Source organism: Mesocricetus auratus, unplaced genomic scaffold, assembly GCF_017639785.1.
Source record: "Mesocricetus auratus isolate SY011 unplaced genomic scaffold, BCM_Maur_2.0 Super-Scaffold_100009, whole genome shotgun sequence".
Lineage (NCBI taxonomy): Eukaryota > Metazoa > Chordata > Mammalia > Rodentia > Cricetidae > Mesocricetus > Mesocricetus auratus.
Genome location: NW_024429193.1, coordinates 59619361 through 59638095, shown reverse-complemented (window position 1 = coordinate 59638095; position 18735 = coordinate 59619361). Strand labels below are relative to the sequence as shown.

At 51.6% G+C, this 18735-nt stretch overlaps 2 protein-coding genes across 4 annotated transcripts; one reads left to right on the top strand and one right to left on the bottom strand.

Moving 5' to 3' along the window:
• Positions 1–4745: 4745 nt before the first annotated feature.
• Positions 4746–13882, top strand: Pias3 (protein inhibitor of activated STAT 3). 3 transcript variants are annotated; one of them, XM_040752190.1, is made up of 14 exons: positions 4746–4886; positions 7374–7791; positions 7933–8017; positions 8177–8227; positions 8422–8512; positions 9204–9338; positions 9522–9627; positions 10162–10235; positions 10344–10504; positions 11474–11607; positions 11686–11854; positions 12005–12138; positions 12254–12291; positions 12759–13882. In XM_040752190.1, exons 2-14 carry the CDS (start codon positions 7377–7379, stop codon positions 13023–13025), a joined length of 1860 nt encoding a protein of 619 aa, XP_040608124.1. In that variant the 5' UTR covers positions 4746–4886; positions 7374–7376; the 3' UTR covers positions 13026–13882. The 3 variants fall into 3 exon arrangements, with proteins under 3 accessions (XP_040608124.1, XP_040608123.1, XP_040608125.1); XM_040752189.1 differs by lacking the exon at positions 4746–4886 and adding an exon at positions 5411–5553; XM_040752191.1 differs by lacking the exons at positions 4746–4886; positions 11474–11607; positions 11686–11854; ... (1 more) ...; positions 12254–12291; positions 12759–13882 and adding an exon at positions 5411–5553 and having other exon boundaries at positions 10344–10508.
• Positions 13883–13994: 112 nt separating this feature from the next.
• Positions 13995–16356, bottom strand: Nudt17 (nudix hydrolase 17). Its single transcript, XM_040751468.1, is given in 8 exon segments — positions 13995–14393; positions 14396–14427; positions 14802–14857; positions 15013–15065; positions 15068–15110; positions 15354–15470; positions 15614–15907; positions 16056–16356. Coding segments are annotated over 8 exon segments (1017 nt in total). The 5' UTR covers positions 16326–16356; the 3' UTR covers positions 13995–14241.
• Positions 16357–18735: the final 2379 nt, after the last annotated feature.

Here is an 18735-nt window from a genome sequence, read left to right as displayed (position 1 = left end):
CAGTGGTGGACTGTGACTCGGTAGTATCAGCCTAATAAACCCTTTCTTCCCCAGGCTAGCTAACACTGGGCAAATATCTCAGTAGTTAGCACACTTGTTGCCGGTCTATGGCGGAAGGAGAGAATCAATAAAGTTGTCCTTTCACCTCCACAAATATGTGTGTGAGTACACACGGTATAAATGTAAAAAATGAATAAATAAAAAGTTTTATCTGTTAAACACATGGTCTCCTGTGATCACCATTCTTCGTTTCAGGTGCACATAGGAATAAAGAAAAAAAGCTAATTTTAAGAAAATGGTGCACATACATCCTAAGGCAGCTTTCAGTATACAATTGACTCCTAGGTACACAGTGAGAGAAGTCTGATTCTTGAAAGAAGGAAGCAACATTCGGGTTCTGTTCTAGGGCAGAAAGATTTGCTCTCTCAGCCACCTGACGGTCCTCTTGCCTAGTTACAACATGGGAATGAGTTCCTCCAAACTCTGGAACCTAGGCCTGGTGGCCTATGAACAGACCCCTGCCAGGGTCCTGGTGGCCTATGAACAGACCCCTGCCAGGGTCCTTCCTCCAGCCCGCGCCCCTGCTGGGTTAAGCCGGGTCAGACAGGGTCTGGCTCCAGAGAAAGCAAAGAGAGGCTGCTGTGGAAAACTGGGGCTACACAGGCTACAGGAACTGGTCTAGAGCTCAGGCTGAGGCAGGCAGACACGCAGCTGCGATTCGTGGGGGAGATCATAGAGAATGGACAGCTCGGCTTTGAGATTCATGTGGACAGGAACTGTTTTAAGGGGGAGGAAACCAGAAAGACTGATAAGAAGGGGGCTCTGAAAGGGTTCAGTGCTTTCTAAGAGGAGCAGAATCTTTCCCCCTTCCTCTCATTACCAAGGACTGGTACTTTCCTCATATTTGGACGTTTGGGTGGGGAAACTGAGAAACTGCAGAGAGGAAGGTCTAGAGGGAGAGTTCATTTGGCTACGTTCAAGTGTGTCAGGAAACAGTTGAGGTTAGAAAACCAGGCCTCTGGCTGATCCCAGGATGGCGGCCTGGAGGAGTCAGTTATACTAATAATGGAGCAGAGCCCTCCCTAGCGCCTGCCTTTCTGACAAAATTTCCTGTACAGTCTCTTAAACTGTCACTTCAAATGCTAGTGGATTTTCCTTGGCATCATAATCCCTGCCCACAAGCTGCTCTAGTCCTGGTGCTGGCTCCTTTCCCCTGGGTGGTCTAAGCAGACTCTGGTAGGGATGCGTTGCCTCATCGTCCCTCATTTTCCGGGTTTGGTTGTAGGGCTGTATACAGGTGAGAGTGGGTGTAGCTTTTGGTGGCACTGATGGTATCACTCATACTACTTTTTAAATCTTATGTGCATGTGTCTGTCCACACCTGTGCCCATGGAGGCAAGTGTTGGGTCCCCTAGAGCTGAAGTTACAGGTGGTTGTGAGTGCTAGGACCTGAAACTCTGGTCCCCTGAAAGAACATTAAGTGCTATTATCCACTGAGCCATCCTTCATCCCCCAACATTATTATGTCTTTGAAAGGTTCCAATGGGCAACATTAATTTATTAAACACATATTTAAGGAGTCTACTATGTGCCAACCATTGGGATAGAGTATAAGAGCAGAATGGATTAAAAAAAATGAAACCAACACTGGGGAGAATACCCAGGGCCTTAGGCATTTGAGGCAGGTGCTCCACCAAAAGCTGAAGCCTCAGCCCGGGTTCTTTTTTTTTTTTTTTTTTTTTTTTTTTTTGGTTTTTTTCGAGACAGGGTTTCTCTGTGGCTTTGGAGGCTGTCCTGGAACTAGCTCTTGTAGACCAGGCTGGTCTCGAACTCACAGAGATCCACCTGCCTCTGCCTCCTAAGTGCTGGGATTAAAGGTGTGCGCCACCAACGCCCGGCATCAGCCCGGGTTCTTACCAAGAGAGCTTGCACAGAGGATGAGATTGAGGTGCCCCAGTGCTCTGTCAACCCCTTATGACACTGGGATGTGTATCCTCACATTCCCACTGAAAGGGGACCAGGGTCCAGGCATTGTCACTGAGCTAAACCTCCTACCCCAGTCTTCACGTAACTTTCATCATTTTCATTTAAACATTTACTACATGTATATTTATCTTGCATGCCCTGGCATGTTTGGAGGTTAGAAGACAGCTTTTGGAAGTTAGTCCTCTCCTTTTACCGTGTGGAGAGTGGGCCCAAGTTAGCGGGCATCTCTACTGACTGAGCCTCTCACTGCCTCCAGCACCTCCCCCAACCCTCCCCCTTTTCAGGCAGGGTTTCATGTAGTTCAGACTGGCCTTGAACTTTTTTCCCCAGACAGAGTTTCTCTGTGTAGCCCGGGCTGTCCTGGAACTTGTTCTGTAGATCAGGCTGGCCTCCAACTCAGAGATCCTCTGCCTCCTGAGAACTCACAGAGATCTGCCCGCCTCCACCTTTGGAGTACTGAGGTTATAGGTCTTCACCACATCTGGCTTGGCCTTCAATTCTCACCTATCAAGTGCTGGCTGTCTTGGGACTCACAGGAATCCGCCTGCCTCTGCTTCCCAATTGCTAGGGTTAGAGGTGTGCACTACCATACCTGGCTGATTTTTACTTTAGTTTTGAGACTGAGTCTCGTCACATAGTCTTGGCTGGAGTGGAACTCACACGCAGACCAGGCTGGCCTCAAACTTGAGTTGATTTGCCTGCCCTTGGTATGCTGGGATTACAGATGGGGGACATGTCTAACTTTCAAATTAACACTTTAAGGGGATCTTCTTTCATTATATCACTAACAATTAAGATGAGACTTATTTTCTGTGGCACATTTTTATAGCATTGCTGAGGTATAATTGACATAAATTTCATGTGTTGGCAATGTTTTTTTTTAACTGTTCAGACAAAACTTTCTGTTCTTATAAAAACATAATGGATTAATTATGGGAAATAAATATTTTAAATGTTTTCTTATCATCACTCCTTAGAATGTGTTGAATTAGTATATCTTTGTATTATATTGTTAGAAAGGTTGGTTTTTAAAAAAATTGCTCTTTGAGTTTCGAACTTGAGTTTCATTAAAGCAAACAAACAGCTCTTTATTCAAGGCATGGGCCACCACACATGGCTGCTTTCATCCTTAATAAATGGTAAAGTTATATGCATACCAAAGAATTAGAAATTTCTCTATGGTGGGCAGTGGTGGTGCACATCTTTAATACATCACTCGGGAGGCAGAGGCAGGTGGATCCCATCGAGTTCAAGGCCAGCCTGGTCTACAGATTGAGTTCCAGGATGGCCAGGGTTATTACACAGGGAAACACTCTGCCTTGGGGAAAAAAAGAGAAAATTTCTTTATGGTTTATTGTCAGTAAATGCTTGATTATAAAATTACTTTTCTATACCTATTTACCTGGGGCCTGGTGTCACAAAAAAGTCTTGGACAAAAAGGGATATCAAATTTAAGAAGAAATAAAGTGTAAGGATCAGCAGTGAGCTCAGGTGGCTGTACCAATGAACTACACCACCTCCAACTCAGATAAAAAGCATCAGGGCCTGATTAAGACAGATGTGGGAGGCAGCAGATCGGACTTAGGGCCAAATACTTAGCCTCAGTTTAGCTTGAGGGGACCATCATTCCAGGCGGCAAGGACCATCCCCCTCCTATCCCCAGTGTGGTGGTCATTTCCCCAGGAACAAAGTCCGGGAGGTAGTCAGGGGCGGTTTATCAGGTACCTGGAAATATTGTTAGCACCGTAAGGCTTGCAGCTTGGGTTGGTGCTGATGGAAAGGATTACACTGAAGGCTTAAGTAAATGGGATTATTCCTAGTATTTATTAGAGCTGTTTATTTTTTTCATGCTCATTGTTTGTATAACAACTTGCCTCTGATGTAGACTGAGCTTTTGAAAGGTTTTAAGCCCTCAGCACCTAACAATCCCTGATTAGCACTTTAAGATTTACCTCCCCCCTTGTCAAATATTTACTGAACAAATGACATTATCCCTTAGGCCCCAAACAACTATAAAATTGTTTTGTTTGCTTTACAATAATTAGTATATAAGGCACACTGCCCTAAAGTAGCTATCTTCATAAATACAGAAATGAATTACTCAAGTCTGCCAGTGAGTGGCCAGCTTGGTTGAGTCAGGGCCCACTGAGGAGGGCAAAGCGTTGGGGGAGGGGTAGGCATTTCAGTAAGGGTCAAAAGTGTTTCCTATGTACGTGTTCCTCCCCTGTGTTCACTTTGAACGACACCAAAACTGTGGGATACCTAGTTACTGTAAGCATATTTGAAGGTCGGGTGATAGAGGGCCATCTGTTAGGGTTTGGGTTGTTTATTTTCCATTTGTAGCCCAGGCTTTCCCTTAGGCAGATGGAGATTTCATCCTAGAACCTCTTTTTTTTTTTTCGAGACAGGGTTTCTCTGTGGCTTTGGAGGCTGTCCTGGAACTAGCTCTGTAGACCAGGCTGGCCTCGAACTCACAGAGATACGCCTGCCTCTGCCTCCCAAGTGCTGGGATTAAAGGCGTGCGCCACCAACGCCTGGCCCTAGAACCTCTTTAAACACACAATCTTGCCTCCCTGCCCAACCCTGTCCTTACATTCCCGCTTAAGGGAAGCACAGGGTTCCTGAGAACTCTGAATGTCCAGAACCTCTTCTCTCCTAAGTGCTCCCAAGAGTTAATATCTCCCGCCGGGCTCCTGCGCTCCGCCCTTCTCCCCTCTCCGAGGTCCTGGCGGGCTTGTCCTGGAGGGGGCGGCCGCAGCAGCAACGCTCGGCCGGGCGGAGCTCTGTCCGGGCGGAGCTGCGGCTGCAGCGTCCAGCTGCCGGACCGACCTCCGGCTGTGCAGGCTGCGGGAGCGGCGCGAGCCCTTTCCGCACTGGGGCGCACTCCCGCAACTCTGCAGGTAAGTCTGGCTCTCCGCACCCAACTTCGTGGCTGTTCAAGCCCTGAGTCGTGTGGCGCCAGCAGGAGCTGCGCTTGGAGTTGCTGTGTGTTCGGGGGAGGAGGTGAAGGACCGGCAACAGCCGTCCCCAGCTGTTCACAAGTCCCCAACTTCCCTAAAACGGGCCAGAGCGTCTCGCTCCCGGAGTTGGCAGAACTCTGGGGTTTCGCTGGCTAAACTTGCAGCTCCCGGGGACACGGGCTGCAACTTCGCCGCCCCTCCCCCATGCCTCGGAGCTCCGGCAGTTCCGGATACTTTTCCCTCCATCTTTCAAGTATCCTCGGCTCCCCAAAAAGCCCATCCCTCCGGGCCCGCCTCCTCTGCGTTACCCGCAGGGGCTCGCGATCCCCGAGCCGCACACTCCCCGCGGGGCCACCGCGTCCCCCGCCGGCCGGCCGGAGGCTTGCCCCGGCGGCGGGGCTGCGGAAGAAGGGGCGAGGCCGGCGGCGGTCCGAAGCCCGGCGGGCGGGGCCGGGAAGGGGAGGTGTAGGGGGCCGGACGGGGCGGAGCAGGCGGCCTTTGCGGCCGGCGCTGGGGCGGAGAGTTTGCGCCGGTCCCTGGGCCTGAGCTCCGGCTCGGGCTGGGGCGCCTGCGATGTCTCAAGATGGCGGAGCTGGGCGAGTTAAAGGTACCTGCCCCCTCCCCCAGCGCCGTCAGGACTCGCTCGGCGGCGCGCCGAGGCGGGGAGGCGACCCGGCTGGGCGCCGCGGGCTGGGGTGGGCGCGGGCGGCGTGTCAGGCGCGGGCTGCAGGGATGCGCGGGCAGCGGCCGCGGGAAGCAGGGGCTGCGGCGGCACCCCGGGGGCGGGGCCGCAGGGCAGATGCAGGGGTGGGGCGGAGGGGGAAAATTGTCGCCGCTGGGGGCCGAGGCACAGGGGGCGGGGACGCGGGCCGTAGCGGCTTTTAGTAGTAGGTGGTTGCAGGGTAGTGCCCGGCGAGAGACAGCTGCTCCAGAGGCGGAGGGGCGAGTCCATCAGGCCGGGAGATGCGGCAGTCAAGGGGGAGATGTAGGGACGGGATCCGAGGGCCAGATGTTGGCAGGCTCCCGCGGACATGCTGCTTAGGATGGAGGCTTTGAGGCTGCGGTTGGCATCTGAACCTTGGGAAGTACCAGCTGGCCTCTGAGACGTAGGGGGCGGGGCTGTATGGGAGTGTACCTGAAGGGGTGGGGCAGGAGCATCCTGGTGGCCGAGGGGAAGGAACTGTCTTGAGGAGTCGCTGTCTTTGGAGAGGTGGAGGGGTGTGAACCATAGGATAGGAAATAAGTTATAAAGCCAATGGAGGAATAAAACCAAGTAGGAGGAGGTAAGAATGGAAAGCTAGAAGGACAAGGTTTTCATCACATTCCTGAAAAGGAGTCCAAGAGGAAAAGAACTTGGAGAGCTAACGACCTGCCCCTGAGTAGGGCTTGTAGACATTCACAGAAGGGAGTCCTACGAGGAGAGAGCTCTTGTCCCGCCCTCACCTCTGAGCCAGCCCTCAGAACCTTGGACCTTCATTCCCCCATCTTCCGGCTTTGCTCCATCCTCGTCCTAGACAGGCTTGAGTTCTAGCTGCTGGGTCATCACCCTTTAAGAGCTGGTTTTTCGAGAGGAGCAGAGGTGGCCAACACTAGGGAGGCAGAGGCAGGCGGATCTTCGAGACCAGCCAGGGGCAGTACACAGAGAAACTCAAAAGCAAACAAACACAAAAGAGCTTACTTCTGTGCGGTGGTCCGTGGACATCAGTCTCTTTTCTCCTGGCATCTCTTTTGAGAACTCTACCCTGGTTTCCACCCCTGTGGGTGTGTATATCACGTGTGAGGGAGAGAAGCGAGATATTAGTTCCTGATGGAGTAAATCAGGTCAGTTACCAAGACATATGGATCACCCTTCTCTCCTACAAGTTTTGATAGCTTCCTTCTAGTAAAACAGGACTAAAGGAGTGTGGGGGTGTAACTAATATAAAAAGTGTGGGGGCGTGGGTGGGATGATGATGATGATGGAGTGTTGAGCTTGGACCTAAAATTGCTGACCATAGAAGCTTCAGTTTAGAGATGTGTGGACAATAGAGGTGGATTAGGTGATCAGGAGGGGCGGGCTGTGGGATACAACCTCTAGCCACCTGGCCTCTTTCTCATGGGGCTGTCTGCCCTGAATCCTTTTCTTCCTCCTAGTCTCCTATCCTTTTCCCCGAAGGCTAGGAACACCCCGAGAGTCTGAACCCTGGAGAGACTATAATCAGCTTAAGGGAATGTCTGGGTCAGGGGTGGGGATGGGGCTGAGTGGTCTCCGAGGGCTCAGCTAGTTAAGTCAGCTACTTGGAGGTAGTGCACTAGTTTTAGAGAACCTTTCAGCACTGGGGGTGGAGGGGAGAGGCACTGTCCCCCAGGAGCTCTGCTTCTGTCGTCAGCAGGACAGGCTTCCGTGACGTGATGTGACGTGGGGTTATTTCTGTGCTCCTCTCCCAGCACATGGTGATGAGTTTCCGAGTGTCTGAGCTCCAGGTGCTCCTTGGCTTCGCTGGCCGGAACAAGAGTGGACGGAAACACGAGCTCCTGGCCAAGGCCCTGCACCTCCTCAAGTCTAACTGTGCCCCCAGTGTCCAGATGAAGATCAAAGAACTCTACCGCCGGCGCTTTCCCCGGAAGACCCTGGGGCCCTCTGACCTCTCCCTTCTCTCCTTGCCCCCTGGCACCTCTTCTGTAGGCTCCCCCGGCCCTCTAGCCCCCATTCCTCCCTCCCTTCTAACCCCTGGTACCCTGCTGGGTCCTAAGCGCGAGGTGGACATGCACCCTCCTCTGCCCCAGCCCGTGCACCCTGATGTCACCATGAAACCGCTGCCCTTCTACGAAGTCTATGGGGAGCTCATCCGGCCCACCACCCTCGGTATGGCTGGCTGTGGCCCCTCAGAGTCCCTTTCTGGACTCTGGTTCATTTTAGTCCTGTAGAATCAGCAGTCTGGGATGGGAGCAAGTTGCTTGTGAGGCATGGGCTTGGGAATGACTGTGCATTGGTTTGTGTCCTCAGCATCCGCCTCCAGCCAGAGGTTTGAAGAAGCACACTTCACCTTTGCCCTGACGCCGCAGCAGGTGCAGCAGATCCTCACATCCAGGTCCGTCTCTCGTCATCCTGCCTTGTCTCCGGGGACTTCCTCCCGGCCTCGGCCTCTCTCCTCTGCTCTCCTCTGCTCTGTGTTGCTGCTTATCCTTTTGCCTGTCTTTCTCTCTGCCTAGCTGCACCCCCTGCACTGACGTTTCTCTTTCCATTGCAGGGAGGTTCTGCCAGGAGCCAAGTGCGATTATACCATACAAGTGCAGCTAAGGTGAGCTGCTCCCTAGCAAGGGTGGATGCTACCCAAGGGAATGGCATGCTGCTCTTTTTGTTCTGCCCAGGTCACTCTGGATGCTGGGCGCTGCAAATGATCTCTGACTGCTTTTTGTCTAGAGTTCCCCGCTTCAGGGATAGAGTCCCCTCAGGAAACTGCCACTTAGCATTCACCCTGTCCTTTCTCACCAGGTTCTGTCTCTGTGAGACCAGCTGCCCTCAGGAGGACTATTTCCCCCCTAACCTCTTTGTCAAAGTTAATGGGAAACTCTGCCCCCTGCCGGTAGGTAAAGATTCTTCCCTTTTGGCAACAAGTAAATATTAAGTAAAAACCTCTTAAGAAAAGGTATGCTGAGTACAGTGCCCGCCCTGTAGTAGTTGCTCAGTTTATCATTATAATCTAGAGAGACCATGCTTCTGTGGCAGGCCATACACCCAAGAGTATATGGGCAGCACAGACTGTGCCTGACACGTTAATGGGGGGCTCAAAGTTGGGTGAGTAGAAAAGCGGGGAGTCCTGGGAAGAATCGAGGATGGGAGTGAATAGGATCAAAACACATGGTGTGGAATTCTTAAAGGGTCAGAAAAAAAAAGTAAAATAAAATAGGGCTGAGTAATTTTTGTTAGAACCCAGAAGAGGGACACTAGTTAAATACAAAGGTTTAGAAAAGACTTCTGAGAGGTTACGGCGTCTGATGAGAGTAGATGAGAAATATCCATGTTGTTCCCTGGGATTCACTTGATGGGTTCCTGGTTCCTTAGTTAATAAATAAGCTCCCCTTCTCCCCAGAAGTCAACCCTCAGGGCCCTGTGTAGGGCCCTTGTTTTGCATCTCCGAGTGGATCCTACTCTTGCTCATGAGTGAGCTGGCCTCCCTCCAGAGAGTAATTCGAGACAGGATTTCTGTTGTTAGAGTTGAACTCCTTCCCGGTGCTGTGTCTCCTCTAACAAATCCCTCTCCCTCCCTTCCTCAGGGTTACCTCCCCCCAACCAAGAATGGAGCGGAGCCCAAGAGGCCCAGCCGTCCAATCAACATCACATCCCTGGCTCGGCTCTCGGCCACGGTTCCCAACACCATTGTGGTTAATTGGTCATCTGAGTTTGGACGGGTGAGTGCAGCTGGAAGGCCAGCAGAGGCTGCAGGGGAGCCATCTAGTTTGGGGTTGGGGGTTCATTTGTTCTTTTGGGCCCCTCTGCTCAAGACCAGTCTCTGGTCGTTGTGAGACAAAGTATGCCGGGAAGGGGGAGGGTGGGAAGCGGAAGCTAACTCTCCCTTCCCGTTCCCCAAGTAGAATTACTCCTTGTCTGTGTACCTGGTGAGGCAGTTAACCGCAGGGACCCTTCTACAAAAACTCAGAGCGAAGGGTATCCGGAATCCAGACCATTCCCGGGCACTGAGTGAGTACCTTTTCCTCCTTCTACTTTGGGCTCAGGGGTTCCTGCTCTCCCCCCCCAGGCTTTACCACAGGCTCTCTTACGTGGTCTCCAGCCCTCCCCCAACCCCTATGCTTCTCCTCAGTCTCTGTGGTCGAGAAAATAGATCCTCAAGCAACGGGAATAGCCTTGCATTCCCAATCATACAACAGTTCTGTATCTCTAAGACCCCAATTCCACCCTACTAAGAAGTGAGCTCTCTACTGAAAAGCCCTAAAGGCCGTTCCAGCTAACCCTCACACGATGCTTTCCAGCTAACCCTCACACGATGCTTCCTTTCCGTCTAGATCATCCCTGATGTAGCCCACATTTCACCCTGAGGTGTTGCAGCGTCTTCAGGGATGGAGAAATCACTTCTCCACGCCCAGCCGTCTTGATACAGATCCACTCCTGTGGCATGCCAAGGGGCCCCAAAGACTCTGCTCAGCTGCCTCTCAGCTGGGGCCGACTGCTTCCAGCCTCACTGACCCCATGGCTTTGGTCTCCCTCTCGTTTCAGTCAAGGAGAAATTGACCGCTGACCCTGACAGTGAGGTGGCTACTACGAGTCTCCGGGTGTCACTCATGTGCCCGGTGGGTACCTGGAGCGAAAGGAAGTGGAGGAGGGTTGGGTCAAAGCCTGAAGAGGGTCCCTAAGGATACTAGAGCAAGGTTTTCTATAATGGACTCTCCTCTCGTCAGCTAGGGAAGATGCGCCTGACTGTCCCATGCCGTGCCCTTACCTGTGCCCACCTGCAGAGCTTCGACGCTGCCCTTTATCTGCAGATGAATGAGAAGAAGCCAACATGGACGTGTCCTGTGTGTGACAAGAAGGCTCCCTATGAGTCTCTTATTATTGATGGGTAGGGCTTTGCTGCTCCCTCTCTGCTAGGACAGTCTCGTAGATGCCCTCCCCACTGTATGGCTTACTGCTCATGAACTGCAGCTCTCACGCCCGCGTCTCCTTTAGTCATCCACCGTGTGTGACATCAAGGACTAGCTAGGACATCATACTCAGCATTTGCATGCATTTTCTCATTGCGTCCTCGTCATAGCCCCGTAACACATCGCAGATGAGGAAAGACACTAGCGCTGAAGGTCACGTTCGTGAATGGCAGAGCAGAACATTGAATTGCTCCAATGTATTGCCAGTAACGACTACCTGAACTTCCCACAGCGCATAGCAGCGAGGCTCCTTTACTTCTTTGCCTTGTTACTGTTGCAAATAGCATTCATTAGATTGCCACAATAAGGGTTTTTTTTTTCCTTTTTTCTTTTTTTTTGCGGTCCTGGATATATTATGTAGCTAGTCTTCTACCACCCCAACAAGCAAATAATTTTTTTAGTCCCCTTGCACAACCTCCAGTAGGGCCCTCACATTATCTTGTGAGAAGGCTTACACCTGCACCTAAAATTTGTGAAGTTTTCTGGGCCTGGTGGAGCACACCTTTAATCCCAGCACTCTGGAGGCAGAGGCATGGGGATCTCTGAATTCAAAGCCAGTCTGGTCTACAGAGTGAGTTCCAGGACAGCCAGGGCTACACAGAGAAACCCTGTCTCAAAAAAAAAAAAAAAAAGAAAAAAAGTGAATCTCTTTTACATACTTCCCCCCACGGTGCTGGGGCTCAGACTCGGCCCACATGCTAAGCAAGTGCTCTGTTCCTGAGCTACAGGGCCAGCCTGTGCTTTACTTCTCTTCCAGCAACAACTCAGAGAGGTCCAGGAGGGTGGACAGTGCAGACGGGGAGACTGAGGCACGGGAAGTGAGTCTTAGAACACTGCTCTTCTGGCCAGCTCCCAGCCTCATGAATTCCTGTGTCCTCCTCCCTTAGCTTATTCATGGAAATTCTTAATTCCTGTTCGGATTGTGATGAAATCCAGTTCATGGAAGACGGATCCTGGTGTCCCATGAAACCTAAGAAGGAGGCATCTGAGGTTTGCCCCCCGCCAGGGTATGGGCTGGATGGTGAGTGACCCCCTGCTCCCCGACTGAGCTAACTCATGGATGGCCCTTTTTCTGAGACACAGCCTTACCCACCCACAGGCCTGCAGTATAGCCCAGTCCAAGAGGGCAGTCCGTCAGAGAGTAAGAAGAGGGTTGAAGTTATTGACCTGACAATCGAAAGCTCATCAGATGAAGACGATCTGCCCCCAGCTAAGAAGCACTGCCCTGTCACCTCGGCCACCATCCCAGCCCTTCCTGGAGGCAAAGGGTATGAGGCAGGGCTGCATCTGGAGCAGAAGGGGCAGGCTGGCAGGACTGCTTTCCTGTCACAGCAGGCCGTGGGACAGGGAGGGTGGACGGAATGGGACCTAAGACGTCTGTGCTCGGTGAGTTTCTCCAGCTCCTCCTCTCCATTCAGAATCCTGACATCTGGTCACCAGCCATCTTCGGTGCTGCGGAGCCCCGCAATGGGCACACTGGGCAGCGACTTCCTGTCTAGTCTCCCACTACATGAGTATCCTCCTGCCTTCCCACTGGGGGCTGACATCCAAGGTATAACACTGATCCCAAGGTCATACTCTTTGCAGGGCCTCAGGGTAGGGGCATTTTTTTTCTCGTGGTGAAGGGATTAGAAGGGGGTTGATCTTGATTTTTCTTTTCCCACCAGGTTTAGATTTATTTTCTTTCCTTCAGACTGAGAGTCAGGTAAGTGGTCTCTCCCAGGAAGGTCTAAGCTCTCAGAAGAGCCCTTTCTAGACACCGATGGGGCTGGCTTTCCCTGCCCGGTTTCCCTGGGGATTTCCAAAGGCTTTCTGTGAGGGGAGAACGGAGCAGCTCGGCTCCCCCCCCCCGGCACTTCCTGTTCCTGTGCCTTCCAAGCCCCTTTCCTGTAGTTCTTTCTGCCCGCTCCTGCCCACCTGAACTTAGAGCCTTCCCAGTGCGTGCAGCATACTTTTCAGACACCCGCGAGGCCGAGGGCTGGGTGTCTGGAGGGACTGTCTCCAAGGCACAGGGGAAGGGTCCAGGGAAGTGAGGCAGAGTCGGAGAGGTCCCTGCTTTTCTGCTCTAGAACGCCTTGAGGTCCGGGAGGGTCGGTGCCCACAGCGAAGTTTCAGGATGAGTATTGGGAGGGGGAGTGAGGTAAACCTGAAGCTTTGCTCTTCCTCCCTCAGCACTATGGTCCTTCGGTCATCACTCCGCTAGATGAACAGGACACCCTTGGCCACTTCTTCCAGTACCGGGGAACCCCTTCCCACTTCCTGGGCCCACTGGCTCCCACATTGGGAAGCTCTCACCGCAGCTCCACTCCAGCGCCCCCTCCTGGCCGTGTCAGCAGCATTGTAGCTCCTGGGAGTTCCTTGAGGGATGGGCATGGAGGACCCCTGCCTTCAGGTCCCTCTCTGAGTGGCCGGCGGTCAGATGTTATTTCCTTGGATTGAGTTACTTGGATTATGTAACCTTCATTGGCCCCCAGCACTGAGAGATGTGCTATGGGTTTCCAGCCCCTGGCTACCCTGATCCCTCAGGGTCTTTGTCCAGAGGCCAGAGGCCAGACTAGGCCTTCATGGATAGCTGCTTTTGGCCTTATCTCTGCCTGCCAAGGCCAATACTCAAAGGGTTAACATTTAACCTGTTTTAAAGGGTGTTGGGGTCTGTTTCTGGAAGTGTTCTTCAGTGGTGGCACATTCCTTTGGGTATGGTGACCTAGGCAGTGGGAGGCAGACGGAGGGATAGGAGCTGAGGGAAGAGGGGAGAAAAGGCACTTTCCTGACCCCCAAGATGCTGCCCCTTCCTAAACCCAAGCATCTGTCCTTTCATGTCCATTCCGTTCTTCAACCACACAGTCCGGTGGCAGATGAAGTGTCAGAGACGGACAGAGAACTCTATTTTGGGTTACAGATTTCTTTTTTGTACATAAGTAAGAAAACCCAAAATTATCCAAAGATGACTTCCCCTGCCTTTTGCTTCCCAGTATGACTTGAGGAGGAAACAAGGCCTTAGCTGTGATTCCCAGGGGTGTGGGAACAGTGCTTGGCCTGCCTACTGTCTGGGTTTCTCTATTTATATATTTAAGTTCACAATGTTTCTTATGCTAAACAACCAAGGGCCTATGCTTCTAGTGACCTGTGCTCAGGCCTAGATCATTCTGCACCTTTTGTGGGATGTGGGGGCTCTGTGTTCACCTTCCCAATACTCCGGCCCCTTTAGGGCCAGGGCCCTATGTTGTGATTTTATTTCCAGAGTTGTAGCAGAGTTCTCACCTACAATAAAGGTTGTGAATGTTCTGTGACCGTCATGGAGGAGTAGAAATTTTGTACCCCCCTTTCCAGACCCCTGGTTTGTGGGGAAGAGGGTCTATGTTCCATCTTTTCACTTTTAGAAAACATGTGCAATTTTCCCTACTGTGTATATGGGCACATGTGCCTGGCTTTGCATGTGCACGTTAGAGGCCTTTATGGAGCAGGACCTCTCCTGCCACCTTGAAGGAGACTACAGGCATTGAACTCAGGTCTCAGGGTTTGGCATCAGAAGCCTTTACATGCACCATCTCACAGACCCCCTCCTTGCTTTGCTGGTCTGGGCTTCATGTAAGCTTCCCTTTTACCTGGAGGTAGTGTGGGCATTCACAGCAAGCATGTGGTGTCCATAAGAGCACTAGACCATCCCGGCCAAGTCACTCCTTACCTGCAGCGGCCCAGATGTTGCAGCCAGAGCCAAGAGCAAACCTGGCTCCAGTGCTGACCGTCCTTTGTCCTCTGCTATGGTTGGGGTTGTCCTCAGGAGTGTGGACATGGGCAGGACTAGAGTTGGGTCCCTCCGTCATCCTTCAGTTCGGATGCACTGGATTGGAACAACTATTGCATAAGGCAAGTGAGTGTTACTTAACAGAAAGGAGACACACTCAAGGAGGGTTAAGTGACTTTCTTCTATGGGAGAGTAGGGGCTCAAAACAAGGTCTTCAATGCTAACCAGTTGGCGCATGAACGCTTAACACTTGGAGTCTTTGATCTCAGGTGATCTTTTAATTATCAGTAGACTAACTCACTCCCCAAATCTGTTCCACATCCTGCAACTCCAAGCTGCAACATCCCCATATATGCATATGCATGTGTGTTGTTATATGCCAATAGCTAAAGTAAAGTTCGTACCTGAGAGAGAGTGGTAGGCCCTGGAGAAGTCTGAGTGTCTCTGTCATCCTCCCTGGCAGCCTCTACGTCTGGCTCCAGCATGGAAAGGCAGTCACCTCCTTTGGATTTATTTGGATCCGGGCCTGGGGTTAGACATGTTGATTCACCACGAGGCCACAGGGGGCAAGGAGACAGACCAGGGGCAGGGGCAGTCTGTAGCTTGGTCATCTCCCTTTGTCCTCTGGGACACAGTCAGAACCATGTGGTATATACTGTCCTCCATTACTGCCAAGCCTACCTGGAGCTGCTGCTGTGACTCCTGGGAGATTACAAGTACATAGAGAACGAGGGATGACATCTGGGGAGACCCCAGCTCAGCCTAGGAGGGTAGGCAGACTAAAACAAAGCAAAGCCAACAGATTGACAGCATATCGACAAACTTCCAACTTTTGGGACTTTGTAGATAGAGCTTTAGGGAGACAAAATGCTGGCCCAAAGCCCAAAGAGTGGGTAGCAGGTAAGAGGGACATAGGTGAGGGCCATGGCCAGATCCCAGCCCATCCACACTTTCTTTCCCCTGTGGCCAAGGCAGAGAAGGGTTGTTCAGTGGGAGTTAGGGGTCGTTGATGTCTGTCTCACCTCCCTCAACCCCAGAAGGACACAAGAAAGCTGGTTCTGGGGCAGCTGTAGTCCACACTCCAGTATCTGGGAGTCAAAGGGAGAAGGCCAGAGTGTCCAAAGCTTAACCCCACCAAGTCATTTCCCTTGTCCCTCAGCCCACACCCAAGGTGACCCCGCTCATAGGTCTCCTGGTTGGGTCCCAGCCTGGAACCTCCTCATCAGATTCCATGTGGCCACCAGCAAGAAGAGGATCCAGTAGTCTGTGGTGGTTGCCTTCACCAGGGACCCCATCCTCCAGCAGCAGAGGAAGTTTGTAGCTGTGGATACACACCTTGGGGCGCCACCGGACTACCCAGCAGCAATGTGAAGGGAAAGGGCTGTCTTCCGTAGTCTGTTCCTAGGAGCTCACCTGGAGGGACCCAGACGTTGGGGGAGATGCGGAGAGTGCATGGCCTTCGGGTCAAGACAGTCTGGTCAGTGGACTGAAGAATGACGGCCACACCCACATCCACACCTCTGTTTGTGGGCAGCTCGCTGCTGGCCCAGAGCCGCAAAGGACAGAAGGGGGGTCTCTGACAAGAGGGAGTTGACTGGACTAAGGCTTTGAAGCAGGGCGGGATTTCCAGAGATTAGGGGTGCCCACGGTGGGAGCTGGCCTGTCACCACCCTCCCGGCTTCCCGTCCTCCGCCCTCACTTTCCCAACGATTCCCTGTCCAGACCTGGATTGGAAGCCTCTCCGAGGCGCCGGGGAATGAACTGCTGGAGAGGACGAGCTGTCCGCGCTCCAAGCTGCAGTGTATGTACCACGGCCCGGGTCCCTGCCCTGCGCCCAGGAGGCTACACACACTTTGCGTGAAGTTCACCGACTCCAGCCGCCCGGCCAGGACCAGCAGCAGCCGCGCGGCAGCCATCCTGCTGCTCTGGTCCCGCTTGCCTGGCGCCCTCTGGTGGCCCAGCGCCATGAGCGGTACAGCTTCCGGTCTGCCCATGCAAGGCAGATTTTCCAGGCCGGCTGGGAAATTTAGGCACAACTTTTGGGGGCAATCCCTGCATGTGGATGCTCATAAGCAAAGAAACCCACTACACATTCTCATTTCCTCTTGAGTTCTTTCTGACTTCTCTGTTTTGGGACAATAATCCCCAGGCTGAATGATTTCTGGACAGGCGTGTTATTCCCCTGCCAGCCCTAGCTTGAACTTCACTTAAGGCCTGGACTACCTCTCAGCAAGTAAACACCTTAAATTAATTACGTCTCCACATCAAACGTCTAACAATTTTTTAAAAAATGCTAAGCAGGGTCTCATGAAACCCAAGCTAACCGAAACAAGTGTTGACCTTCCGACCAGCTTCCAGTCCCGTTTGTGCAGTTCTGAGGGTCAAACCCGGGGCTTCTGTGTATACTTAGTAAGTGATGGTGAGCAGCTCGAAGGCAGAGACGATCTTTTATCTTAAAAAAAAATACAATCACGTTTATTTATGTCAATATGGGGGTGGGTGGGCATGACCTGCCATGGCAGGTTTGTGAGGTCAGAGAAGTTGGTTCTCTCCTTCCGTCATGTGGTCCAGGGAAAAACCTCAGGTTGTCAGTCCGAGTGGAGTCAAGACCTACTTCATGAGATGCAACCCATGCCTGACACTTCCTGGATTGGCCAAGAACCTGAGACTAGACAGGCCGTGGATCTAGGGGAAAACCAACTACTGTCTGTCAAAGGAAGGTAGCAGTAAAATCTCCTACCGGCACTCTGGTATGCCTGTAGGTCAGGGTCTTGCCCAGCCACCATCAGCTTCCTCCTGCAGCAGGTGGGAACGAACACAGAAACTCACAGCTGGACAGTGTGCGGGCAGTGAGAGACCTTGGAACATTTAATCCCAAATGGGATGTCTTCATCAAACCCCTCTCCTCATGGCTCAGAGAACTTTGTGGAAGAGGAGATGGGAAACATGGCAAGAGCCAGCAGGGGTGGAGCACCCCAAGGAACCTTCTAGGTACAACAGGAATGGTTAATATGTGAGCGGGCAGAGGCCATGGCTTCATGCATATGAGCGGTACAAGTCTAACGCAGATGGGGTCCCAGCACTGAGAGGGGAGTGGACACATGACCCATCTGTAACTCAGAAGCTTGCAAAGGAAGTTTTCACCACTGGACTCTCCCTAAAGACAAAGCACACTTAAGGGCAGGCCCAGCAGTAGATGGTCACCACAAATCAAATTCAATGGTATTTTTTGTTGTTATTTTTGTTTCATAATGCTTTGTCTGCAGTTTTTTCCCTTACAGATTTCTTGTTTTATACATTATGGCTTCCAATTTTGTTTTTATGGGTTTTCTATGTATGTGTATGAATGTATCAGTCTTAGCATCTGTGTTTCTTTTGTTCTTTGACTTTTTGTTGATTGCTTGTCTTGTCCTATTCTGTGTTTTTTTTTTTGGTTTTTCGAGACAGGGTTTCTCTGTATTGTTTTGGAGACTGTCCTGAAACTCGCTCTGTAGACCAGGGTGGCCTTGAACTCACAGAGATCCACCTGCCTCTGCCTCCCAAGTGCTGGGATTAAAGGCGTGTGCCACCAACGCCCGGCGTCCTATTCTGGTTTTATTTTATCGTATTTATATTATTTTCAGATGCTTGGTTTTTTGTTTGTTTGTTTTTGGAGACATGGTTTCTCTGTATTGCTTTGGAGGCTGTCCTGGAACTTGCTCTGGGGAACAGGGCGGCTTAGAACTCAGAGATCCACCTGCCTCTGCCTCCCGAGTGCTGGGATTAAAGGTGTGTGCCACTAACACCCAGCAGATGCCTGTTTTCTAATGAAAGAGACAGAGTATGGATTTCAGTTGGTGGGGAAGTAGGGGGAATCTGCAAAGAGCTTTTTTTCTTTTTTGAATGTTTTGAGACAGGGTCTTCCTGTGTAGGTCTGGCTGTCCTGGAACTCACTCTGTAGACCAGGCTGGCCTTAACTCTGAGATCCACCTGCTTCTCCCTCCTGAGTGATGTGACAAAAGGCATATGCCATCACTGCCTGGCTAAAAACAATCCATTTTCCATAAAAAAAAATTCAAGTTGTCAAGGTTGGTAGCAAGGAACTTTGGCCCCACTAGGTCCCAGGCGAGGGCCCCACTTATTTTGGTACTTTGTGTTTAGCATAGAAACTGGCAATATATTGAAACTCAAATGTTGAAAGAATTACAACATTGGTAGGAAGAAACTAAAGGCCTGGTGAGCATCAATTAACACATTAAGAGAAGTAAAGCTCTGGGGCTGGAGAGATGGCTCAGCGGTTAAGAGCACTGACTGCTCTTCCAGAGTTCTTGAGTTCAATTCCCAGCAACCACATGGTGGCTCACAACCATTTACAATTCAATCTGGTGTATATGTAATAAATAAATCTTTAAAAAAAAAAAAGAG

Bases quoted from the DNA above. Each gene is read 5' to 3' on its own strand.
- Pias3 (XM_040752189.1), top strand. From the start codon at position 5,530: ATGGCGGAGCTGGGCGAGTTAAAG. The intron at 8,018-8,176 runs GTCCGTCTCTCG...TTTCCATTGCAG, and splicing joins CAGCAGATCCTCACATCCAG to GGAGGTTCTGCCAGGAGCCA. The intron at 11,855-12,004 runs GTATGAGGCAGG...CTCTCCATTCAG, and splicing joins GCCCTTCCTGGAGGCAAAGG to AATCCTGACATCTGGTCACC.